The sequence below is a fragment of the Prionailurus viverrinus genome, chromosome A3, assembly GCF_022837055.1.
Source record: "Prionailurus viverrinus isolate Anna chromosome A3, UM_Priviv_1.0, whole genome shotgun sequence".
NCBI lineage: Eukaryota > Metazoa > Chordata > Mammalia > Carnivora > Felidae > Prionailurus > Prionailurus viverrinus.
In genome coordinates this window covers 45,453,259-45,465,274 of record NC_062563.1, presented here as the reverse complement: position 1 = coordinate 45,465,274, position 12,016 = coordinate 45,453,259, and the positions used below count along the sequence as shown (strand labels likewise).

At 44.1% G+C, this 12,016-nt stretch overlaps 1 protein-coding gene across 6 annotated transcripts in view; it reads right to left on the bottom strand.

Annotated features, from left to right (window-relative positions):
- Nucleotides 1-4,601: 4,601 nt before the first annotated feature.
- CFAP61 (cilia and flagella associated protein 61) overlaps nucleotides 4,602-12,016 on the bottom strand; it is a 289,083-nt gene continuing 281,668 nt past the window's right edge. For all 6 annotated transcript variants that reach the window (XM_047854160.1, XM_047854163.1, XM_047854162.1 and 3 more), the window contains one exon: nucleotides 4,602-5,000. In XM_047854160.1, the coding sequence (XP_047710116.1) occupies nucleotides 4,800-5,000 (201 nt within the window). In that variant the 3' untranslated portion in view covers nucleotides 4,602-4,799. The remainder of the gene's footprint in view (nucleotides 5,001-12,016) is intronic.

Sequence of the window (12,016 nt, the reverse complement as noted above, 5' to 3'; positions counted from 1 at the left end):
AGAATTAGAAACAAATTTCATAACTCGGCTAGAGAAGAATTAGGCTGAGCGCGCGCACGCACACACCAGCACCCTCCAAGTAGGCACAGTCTTGCACCTGGTCCTTAAGTTTTCGTTGTCTTCTGGGTGATCTCATTTCTCAAAATCTGCGCGCCTGCAGGGATGGGGACTTCGAGACCATTTGTAGTCTTCTGGGAAGAGCAAAGCGCCACCACGCTACGCTCCGGCGGTCGGCCTTTACGCGCTGCGATTCCGAGTGGGCGCCGCGTGGAGTGGGGTCGGGGAAACACTGAGCACTGCTTTGCCTCCCTCCGGAGTTGCTTCACGGGCTTCGGCGAGCACAGGGATGGATCCAAGGCAGGTCCTCGAGGCGTCCTTCCCAGGCCTCAGGCGGCTCCTCCCCTTCCTGTGGGGTCGGTCGTGGGCAACACTTTGGAAAAAATCGGCAGCCACCTCGCTTCTCTTCCTTGCAGACCCCGTTGTGGGTTCTTCCTTTGGCGGCGGAGCTGGAGGCCGCAGGCGCTCTAATGTTTCTATGTTTTTAATTTTTTAATATTTTTGTCCTCCTGTCCCAGGTAGCCGTCGGGGAGCAGGCCGGGGTTCACTGTGAACCTCAGATCGTGTCTAGCTCCGGGGAGTTTCTTGAAAGTGCGAAGCTTGGAAATAGGTACCAAAGAGGGTATTTCGGCCTAGGAATTGCCCCGGGGGGTGTCGAAGAGTCCAGACAGCCCCTGAGCTCCTGAGAGGCGAAGACAGGAGGGTCCGCAATCTCACCGCGCGGCGCGTTTAGAGACACTCGGAGGGGGTTGACAAGGCTCCCTAACACCCCCATCCCCACTCAGCCGTGGACCCCTCTCCTGGACTCACCCCCTGGGTGACCCCACCTCCTGGAAGCCCCACCCCCAGGCCCTCCCAGTCCTAGAGCCGCTATCCGGCAGGAACCGTGCGTTACCGCCGCCGAGCCCGCCGTCAGGTCTCGCAGGGGCCCGCGCCCCTGCGCGCGGGGCGAGCGCGGGGCCCGAGCCGGGGAGAGGCTTTGTGTTTGCAGGAATGAGGGGTTGTTGTGTCAGTCCCAGGGGCACGCGAGAGACACGCGCAGCCAGCCCGCCCGCCGCCCCGCCCGGCCCGGTCCGGCCTCCAGGCACCTTCCGGGCCCCCGCCCGCGGGCCGTTGCCTTTGTTCGGCACATTAGCATAAAGCTGCCTTGGATCTCTCGTTTAAATAATTCCACACAAAAGGAGAGTGCATGAAAGAGAGCGAACAAGGGAGAATCCGCGAGGCTGCGCCTTCCGCAGGGCGCGGGGAGGGACCGCGCTCAAGTATTTCCCTCCCCTCGAGTTTCGAGTGCCCCCGGCAATCTGCTGCGCACCCATTATTCGACCGGGGGCCGACGGGGTGGCTGGCCGCCTCTTTTATCCTCCCGAGTGTGCCGTCGGGGCCACTGCACGCTCCGTGAAGTGCCCTCGGGGCTGTTTGTTTTTGCCTCGGATGGGACCCTGGGAGAGGGAGGCAGGAGGCTCCCCGGCCCCGCGACTCGAAGGGTGGTGTTGGCAAAAGCTGGCAAAGGCGAAGCCAGAAAATGTGGGAAAGCCATAAGTAGAGAATTCTGCCAGTTAGGACTGGCATGACACTGAAGGCACCGGTATCCCAATTGGACGTGGGGCGCACGAGGGAACTGCTTGCACCTGTGAAGCGGCGGCCCCGCTCCCGGTGCGCCGCGGTCTCAGAAGTGGCAGCGACACGACCCCAGCAAAAACTGACCGAAAAGGCTACCGGACTCCAATTCTCCTCCTCGGTGCCCCCCCGATTGGAGACCAAGAGGTGGCCAGGCCCCTGGGGGCCAGAAGGGGCGCACACTTCGCCTTGGCCTCAGTGCCCCCTTTCTTGTGGCTGCTTTGGGGTTTGGGTGTAAGTGTTCATTCCCTACGCCCACTATTCCTCCCCTCCCCGCCTCTCGTTCCCTGTGACCTCTGGCCTCCTTCTTCCTCTGTCCCACCCCCGTCTCTCCTGTCTCCCCTTTCCTCCCTCCCCTTGTCTCTTTCCCCATCCCTCCCTCCTGTCTCACCTCAGCTCTCGCCGCACCCCCCCCCCCCAGGTCTCCTGCCTCCCCACTCTCAGTCTCAGACTCTCTTTCCCTTAGACTATCTCCTTCTTTCTCCTTTGCTCTCTCTCTGCGGCTCTTACCCGCCCCCCCCTCCTTCTCTCTCTCTCTCTCTCTCCACCTCTCCCCTCCCGTCGTCCCGACCGTCCCTCTTCTCCCCGGTTCTCCTCTCCCCTTCTCTTTTCCCTCCCCTCTCCCCCCCCCTTTTCTTCCCCTCTGGCTCTTCCCCCTCCCCGCAGGCCAACGTGTGTTATTTTATTTGTCTAGAGAGAGCCTATTTGTTCAGTGATGTGTGGCCTCCTGGCCGCCAGCTTTAATGGGGAATGCGGAGGCTTGGTTTCTGTGAGCATTAGCATACAGCTGCCTGCTCGCTGCCCCGGCCCCGGCGCTCGCCCGCCGCATCCCAGCCTTATCATCACCTCTTCTCTCAACCAGAAAACAATCAACAGCTCCTCACACGCGGCCACTTTCGAGCCCCTCTCCCTGCTTCTTGGCTCACACTCCCTCACCCGGTGCAGCGCGCTCGCGTGCTCGCTCTCCCTCTCTCTCTCTCTCTCTCACACACACACACACAGACTCTCTTCTAAGGGTAAATATTGACTGGCTGGCTTTACATTTTCTCCTCCTTGCAGTGCTCCCTTCCCCCTATCACCTCTTTTTCTTTGGCCTTCCTGTGATATTTGCTTATAAGGAGCCATTTTCAGAAAGGGGGTGGGCACACTCGTTATAAACCCACAATCATTAGAGGCATCTGCGAAGCATGGTCATCGCATGTGATTTGCGGGAATAAAACTTGGGGAAATTCGGTGTTTTCTTGTCACTATTCTTTGTTCAAAACTGTAGAATTTCAAGATGAGCCTTACAGCCCAAGACATCCCAACAAATGTTGTAATACGTTAAGGAATTCACGCATTCACCTGTCTCTACAGGATCTATGCTCTTGCAGACAGAAGTCCAAATATTGTTCTTTCTGAATCACCCCCCCCCCTTTTTTTTTGCCAGGCCTTACCATCGGTGAGGAGTAAATATCTTTATTCTCCCAAAACCCTTAATACAGCCAATTTCAATCAGTGACTCTTGGATACTTCCCTTGTCTTACTAAAGTTGTCCGCCGGTGGTAAAATGCTGAAGTCAGCAGCACATATATGCCGAAGTTCCTGCCTAGACTCAGGAAATTACTTTGTGAATACGGGACGATGGTGAGAATGACTTCATCATACATTTTGTAGACTAAAACCCATTCTGGACATTTGCAAAGGAAAACTTACTACCACATATATCCATCATTCAACATCAAGGTTGGCAGTTGTCATTTGGGGTCACATTTACGTGACTAGAAGCCTTTTAATTATAATACTGGGTCTCAAATTTTAACTGTTGATCCTTTGAGGTTTTTCTGTTCATCTCCATCCAAGGGTCCCAGGGCCTGTCACACAAACCCACTCCATTTGCTGATGAATTTGACCTAGGACCTCTCAGGGGAAGGAGGCCAGAAGGGGTGGCAAGCTGACCTATTTGCCAGCCCCTGAAATACGGTTCCCCATGTGTCGGTTTGCAGTTGTAAGAGTGAACTGGTAGGGATTGTTCTTCATTCCAGTCACATAGTTTCTAGCATATGGCCGAAGCTGGGCCTCGCTCTAAATGGCCCCTGCATTTGTGTAAAACATACGTGTGAAGGAATTAGTGGAGTTTATTGCTTGCTTTTGCCTGCCTCAGAAAAATCAAGAATCTAGTGTTCTGGAACAGTTTTCTTTTTGAGAGATATCAGTTTGATAATGGGTACACAATTCTGTAATGCCAACCATGACTTCTCCTCCTGAGAGCTGTGTGACCTTGGTGAGGGTGTCAACTTGTGCTAAATGTTAACATAAATTTTAAAAAATGAAAAACTGGAAATGTGTCCATGAAAAACAATTTTAAAGCCTGTTGATCAAAAATTCAGTCATGAATTGTGTCACACTATCTATTAAAAGAGATCCAAATAAATGAAAACTATTGTTGTTCCTGCATCCGTATGTTTTCTAGTAGGCATGAAATTTGCTATATATATCTTATAGAGAGATTCGGACCCACATTACAGGTGACATGTACCAGAGGCCCTGGTGCAAAGCAACAGTGCTAAGGGGCAAAAGAAATGAACTAGACTGATTTCGCACTATTTTCTAATCTAAAACCTGCGTGTGAGCCTGTGTGTTGATCCTTGAATTTTTCTCACAATATTGAAGTACAGAAATTTTGATAGCAGCTGCCTCATTTCAAAGTTCACATAAACTTGCCTGTGCGGTCAGTTCTTGTGATGTTGGATTACAGAGCTAATTTCTCATCATCAGTTTTGCCTATTTTCCATTCTGGGCACATGCTTTTCTTTTTTATTGCCCAGGAGTATTACTGGGTAAACAGGTGAAGAACTAACGGCAGCAGGGCACTTCAGGAAATATATCAGAATCACACCCAACATAAAGACAAGTTTAATACAGTACATCCCATTTTATTGCTGAAATGGATTATTCTGCCCTGGAACATGCCTGGTGTTCAAAAACTTCCAGAATAGAGACCCATGGCCGTGCGCCACCTACTGGAACCATAGAAAACTACAGGCATAAGCTTGGTTGTAAAGCCAGGTTTCAGAGAGGTTTCCCATACTCAGCACTTCCAGAAACTACATGTGTGAAAACAAAGCGGAGGGTATGGCCATGCACTAAATGATGCCTGGCCACGCATACATGGGCAGGTGGTAGTGATTATACTGCAGGTAGTCAAGGATGCTCTTCTCCACCAGCCCCTTGTAGATAGTTTCCTGGAAAACTCTTTTGAGGTATTTCCTGGGCTTCTCCTTCAGGTTAATTTCTTCATCTTCTATCTGATGGGCCAACTGTTCTATGGAAGGAAGGTCTTCCTCCTGGAAAATAGAGGAAGTGGCCAGATATGGAAATTACTTGGACAATAAGAGGGCAGTTTCACTAAAATGAAAAAGAGTGATCACCTTCTCAAGGGTGCTTGTTCTTGTCCCCTAACTTTTCAAAAATTATTTTTAATCATGGCAAAATATACATAAGATTTACTGTTTCAACCATTTAAAAATTTTAAAATATTTATTTATATTTGAGAGAGACAGAGAGACAGAGGGTGAATGGGAGAGGGACAGAGAGAGAGAGGGAGACACAGAATCTGAAGCAGGCTGCAGTCTCTGAGCTGTCAGCACAGAGCCTGACATGGGGCTAGAACTCACAAACTGTGAGATCATGACCTGAGCTGAAGTTGGCCGCTTAACCGACTGAACCACCCAGGCGCTCCTGTTTTAATGAGGACATCCACATTGTTGGGCAGCCATCCCCTATCCATGTTCAGGACTTTCTCATTCTCCCAAACTGAAACTCTGTATTCATTAAACACTAACTCCCCATTCTGCCTCCACCAGCCCCTGGCAGCCACCGTTCTACTTTCTGTCTGTGACTCTGACTACTCTGGGTACTTCATGTAAGTGGGATCAAACACTATTTGTCTTCTTGAGGCTGGCTTACTTGACTTGGAATAATGTCCTCAAGGTTCAGCAAGAATAGTAACTTTAAGTTCTTAATATTCAGATAAAAGTTATCTGCAGATCACGCTTGTTTTAAAAATAAGAAAGGAAGTGATTAAGCATTTTTACATGAAAACTTCTAGATGGTTTACTTTACATGGTTACAGTCCTCTCTCAAGAAATAGGATTTTATAATATAAAAAGAGAGAGGGAGGCAAACCGTAAGAGACTCTTAAATACAGAGAACAAACTGGGGGTTGCTGGAGGGGTGGTGGGTGTGGGGATGGGCTAAACGGGTGATGGGCATTAAGGAGGGCACTTGTTGGGATGAGCACTGGGTGTTATATATGTATATATGTAAATTCAAATTTTGTTGACATCTTTAAAGACAAGGCTCAGAGAGAATAAAGTTATTTAATGTTGATAATCACATGCCGTGCATATCTAAAATATAGTAGGGAATTTTCCAACATTTTATTATAAAAATACTCAAACATAGAGGCAAGTTGGCTGAATTGTACATTTAGCACCAGCACACACACATGGCTAGATTCTACGGTTGAGGTTTACCCTATTTGCTCCATCACGTATCTGCCCATTGATAGGAAGTTGTTCTACAATGCACTCCACCAAGGTTTGAGCTGTGTACATTCTGAATACCACAATAATTCCAAATGACCCTAACAGCAGACTCACGGGGACTTTGGTGCTATATTTCCTTGAACTTCCAATAATTTTTATTTTCAACAGAAAAAAAGGCGACTTGCAGATCATTAATTTATTAACAGTCAGAATTTTACAGATGGGAAAATAGGTTCAAACTATATGGAAGCGTAACAATTATTTGGTTCTGTCAGTGAGACACTGACAGAAGTCCTGGAGATTACACACACATCACTTGGGAGAACAGTCAGTGAGGCTCACTGGACTTCGGATTTAAATCAGCTCAACGAAACAGTGACAGAAAAAGGCACCTGATGCCCAGGATGAAATATTAGAGGTGCTGCCAGCATGTCCCCAACATATCTTCCACAACACACACAAGGTGTGTTCTTTCTTCCTTAGTTTTTCAGGAGAATCGTAGCAAACAAAAACAACTTTACAAAAATTGTAGAATGGTGTATGGTGCTGTTCTGACAGTGCGGTAAATACTGTAAAATCACAAAATGGAGCTTTTAAGTTTACCTAAGACAAATACCGCTCTAGACTGTGAACAGATTTTTGTGCATTTGCCTCTCACAGTGTGTCCTCTCTGTATGACCATCTCCCTCCCATGTGACCATCTGCCCCTCAGTGTGACCGTCTTCCCCCATGTGACCATCTCCCTTCTCAGTGTGACCAGCTCCACCTCAGGGTAACCATCTTTCCCCACGTGACCATCTGTCCCTCAGTGTGATCAGCTCCCCTTTCAGTGTGACCATCTATTGCCAATACTTGTTACTTCTTTTTTCTTTCTACTATAGCCACTCTAGTGGGTGTGAAGTAGTATCTCATTGTAGTTCTGCTATGCATTTCCCTAATGATGAATGACATAAATCTTTCCATGTAAATGTTTTTTACTTCTGGATTATCAATTTTATTCCATTGATCTCTGGATCTATCCTTATGCAAGTACCATGCTGTCCTGGTTACTGCTGATCTGTAGTAAGTTCTCAAGCTGCAAAGTGTAAGTCATTCAACTATTTTTTATTCTCAAGATTGTTTTGGCTATTTAGAGTCTCTTGCATTTTCCTATGAATTTCTCCATTTCTGCAGAAGATGCCATTGGGATTTTGATAGGATTACATTAAATTTGTACGTGGCTTTGGGGAGTGCTGCCATCTTAATTATATTCAGTCTCCAGTCCATGAACACAAATGGCTTTCCATTTATTTAGGTCTGCTTCAGCTTCTTTCAGAAATGTTTTGAGGTTTTCAGTATACAAATCTTACACCGCCCACTTAAATTTATTCCCAAGTATTTTATTCTTTTGGATGTTATTGTAAATGGAAGTTTTGTTTAAAACATTTTTTTATTTTAATTTTTTAAAAATTTACATCCAAGCTAGTTAGCATATAGTGCAACAAAGATTTCAGGGGTAGATTCCTTAATGCCCCTTACCCATTTAGCCCATCCCCCCTCCCACAACCCCTCCAGTAACCCTCTGTTTGTTCTCCATATTTAAGAGTCTCTTATGTTTTGTTCCCCTCCCTGTTTTTATATTACTTTTGCTTCCCTTTCCTTATGTTCATCTGTTCTGTGTCTTAAAGTCCTCATATGAGTGAAGTCATATGGTATTTGTCTTTCTCTGACTAATTCCGCTTAGCATAATACCTTCCAGTTCCATCCATGTAGTTGTAAATGGCAAGATTTCATTCTTTTTGATTGCCGAGTAATACTCCATGGTGTATATATACATGACATCTTCTTTATCCATTCATCCATCGATGGACATTTGGGTTCTTTCCATACCTTGGCTATTGTTGATAGTGTTGCTATAAACATGGGGGTGCATGTGTCCCTTCGAAACAGCATACCTGTATCCCTTGGATAAATGCCTAGTAGTGCAATTTCTGGGTTGTAGGGTAGTTCTATTTTTAGTTTTTTGAGGAACCTCCATACTGTTTTCCAGAGTGGTTGTGCCAGCTTGCATTCCCACCAACAACGCAAAAGAGATCCTCTTTCTCTGCATCCTCACCAACATCTGTTGTTGCCTGAGTTGTTAATGTTAGCCATTCTGACAGGTGTGAGGTGGTATCTCATTGTGGTTTTGATTTGTATTTCCCTGATGAGTGATGTTGAGCATTTTTTCATGTGTCTGTTGGCCATTTGGATGTCTTCTTTGGGGAAGTGTCTAATTATGTCTTTTGCCCATTTCTTCACTGGATTATTTGTTTTTTGGGTGTTGAGTTTGAGAAGTTCTTTAAAGATTTTGGATACTAACCCTTTATCTGATATGTCATTTGCAAATATTTTCTCCCATTCCATCAGTTGCCTTTTAGTCTTGCTGATTGTTTCCTTCACTGTGCAGAAGCTTTTTATTTTGATGAGGTCCCAATAGTTCATTTTTGCTTTTTTTTCTCTTGCCTCTGGAGACGTGTTGAGTAAGAAGTTGCTGCGGCCAAGATCAAAGAGGTTTTTGCTTCCTTTCTCCTCAAGGATCTTGATGGCTCCCTATCTTACATTGAGGTCTTTCATCCATTTTGAGTTTATTTTTGTGCCTGGTGTAATAAAGTGGTCCAGGTTCATTTTTCTGCATATCGCTGTCCAGTTTTCCCAGCACCACTTGCTGAAGAGACTGTCTTTATTTCACTGGATATTCTTTCCTGCTTTGTCAAATATTAGTTGGCCATACATTTGTGGGTCCATTTCTGGGTTCTCTATCCTGTGCCATTGATCTGAGTGTCTGTTCTTGTGCCAGTACTATACTGTCTTGATGATTATAGCTTTGTAATACAGCGTGAAGTCTGGAATTGTGATGCCTCTTGCTTTGGTTTTCTTTTTCCAGATTGCTTTGGCTATCTGGGGTCTTTTCTGATTCCATACAAATTTTAGGATTGTTTGTTCTAGCTCTGTGAAGAATGCTGGTGTTATTTTGATAGGGATTGCATTGAATATGTAGATTGGGTAGTATTGACATTTTAGCAATAGTTGTTCTTCCTATCCAGGAGCATGGAATATTTTTCCTTTTGTGTGTGTGTCTTCTTCAATTTCTTTCATAAGTTTTCTATAGTTTTCAGTGTATAGATTTTTCACCTCTTTGGTTAGATTTATTCCTAGGTATTTTATGTTTTTTGGCGCAATTGTATATGGGATCAATTCCTTAATTTCTCTTTCTGTCTCTTCCTTGTTGGTGTATAAGAATGTAACTGATTTCTGTGCATTGATTTTATATCCTGAAATTTTGCTGAATTCATGAATCAGTTCTAGCAGTTTTTTGGTGGAATCTTTAGGGTTTTCCATATAGAGTATCATGTCATCTGCAAAGAGTGAAAGTTTGACCTCCTCCTGGCTGATTTGGATGCCTTTTATTTCTTTGTGTTGTCTGATTGCTGAGGCTAAGACTGCCAATACTATGTTGAATAACAGTGGTGAGAGTGGACATCCCTGTCTTGTTCCTGACCTTAGGGGAAAAGCTCTCAGTTTTTCCCCATTGAGGATGACATTAGTGTTGGGTCTTTTGTATATGGCTTTTATGATCTTGAGGTATGATCCTTCTATTCCTTCTTTCTTGAGGGTTTTTACCAAGAAAGGATGTTGTATTTTGTCAAATGCTTTCTCTGCATCTATTGAGAGGATCATAGGGTTCTTGTCCTTTCTTTTATTGATGTGATGAATCACATTGATTGTTTTGCAGATATTGAACCAGCCCTGCATCCCAGGTATAAATCCCACTTGGTCATGGTGAATAATTTTTTTAATGTATTGTTGGATCCGGTTGGCTAATAGCTTGTTGAGGATTTTTGCATCCATGTTCATCAGGGAAACTGGTCTATAGTTCTCCTTTTTTAGTGGGGTCTTTGTCTGGTTTTGGAACCAAGGTAATGCTGGCTTCATAGAAACAGTTTGGAAGTTTACCTTCCATTTCTATTTTTTGGAACAGTTTTAAGAGAATAGGTGTTAACTCTTCCTTAAATGTTTGGTAGAATTCCCCTGGGAAGCCATCTGGTCCTGGACTCTTGGTGTTTTTTGGGATATTTTTGAATACTAATTCAATTTCTTTACTGGTTATGGATCTGTTCAAATTTTCTATTTCTTCCTGTTTCAGTTTTGGTAGTGTATATGTTTCTAGGAATTTGTCTATTTCTTCCAGATTGCCCATTTTATTGGCATATAATTGCTCATAATATTCTCTTATTATTGTTTTTATTTCTGGTGTGTTGGTTGTGATCTCTCCTCTTTCATTCTTGATTTTATTTATGTCCTTTCCTTTTTCTTTTTGATCAAACTGGCTAGTGGTTTATCAACTTTGTTAATTCTTTCAAAAAACCAGCTTCCGGTTTCATTGATCTGTTCTACTGGTTTTTTTGGTTTTGATAGCATTTTCTGCTCTAATCTTTATTATTTCCTGTCTTCTGCTGGTTTTGGGTTTTATTTGCTGTTCTTTTTCCCACTCTTTAAGGCGTAAAGTTAGGTTGTGTATTTGAGACCTTTCCTCCTTCTTTAGGGAGGCCTGGATTGCTATATATTTTCCTCTTATGACCGCCTTTGCTGTGTCCCAGAGGTTTTGGGTTGTGGCCATTTTCATTGGCTTCCATATACTTTTTAGTTTCCTCTTTAACTGCTTGGTTAGCCCATTCATTCTTTAGTAGGATGTTCCTCAGTCTCCAAGTATTTGTTATCTTTCTAAATTTTTTTCTTGTGGTTGATTTCGAGTTTCACAGCATTATGGTCTGAAAATATGCACGGTATGATCTCAATCTTTTTGTACTTGTTGAGGGCTGATTTGTGTTCCAGTATGTGGTCTATTCTGGAGAACGTTCCATGGAGAAGAGTGTACATTCTGCTGCTTTAGGATGAAATGTTCTGAATATATCTGTTAAGTCCATCTGGTCCAGTGTGTCATTCAAAGCCATTGTTTTCTTGTTGATTTTCTGATTAGCTGATCTGTCCATTGCTGTAAGCGGGATACTGAAATCCTGTTGTTCAAGTCCCCTATTTCCTTACCTGGTTGTTCTATCCATTACTGAAAGTGAAATATTGAATTCCCCAGCTCTTATTTTAGAACCATCTCTTCCTTCAATTGTATCCTTCAATTGTATCAACTTTTGCCATATATATATATATATATATATATATATGGGTTTTGTTGCTTGGTGCATATATATTTATAATTGTTACATTTTTGAAGAATAATCTTGACTATATAAAATTTCATTTTGGTCAGTGACTCTGGTTAAGCTAAACACAGTGTCAGTGGATTTCTAATCTGTTCCTCTTTACTTCCATGCAAGACTCGTGAAATCTTACAATGGGTTTGTTTTTAAAATAAGTGATACATAGATGTGAGATGACTTACAATAACAGTCATAAATAATAGTCTTTTATTCCTTTCTCTCCATGTGGAAGTAGAGGAAAACTGATATGCTGAGCTATAGGATATCATAGTCAATGGGACTGGACTGCTGTACTTTCCTATAGACAATCTGGAAAGTAAAATGAAATGGGCTACTTAATCTCAATATTTGAGAAAAGGAATTATCATCATTCTTTAGTGAAGGCTATCCTCTTTATTTTCCTATTACCAGGCTCTCAAATGAACTCCTGCATATCTGCTTATATGAGTACCACTTCCACTGTCTGCCTGTCCCCACCACCATTACCTGTGGGGGCTGGCACTTACTGGGAGCCATTCTTCTGTGCTGTGTACTTGCACATATCCCCTCCTTCATTCCTCCCACAGCTCACTGAGTTGG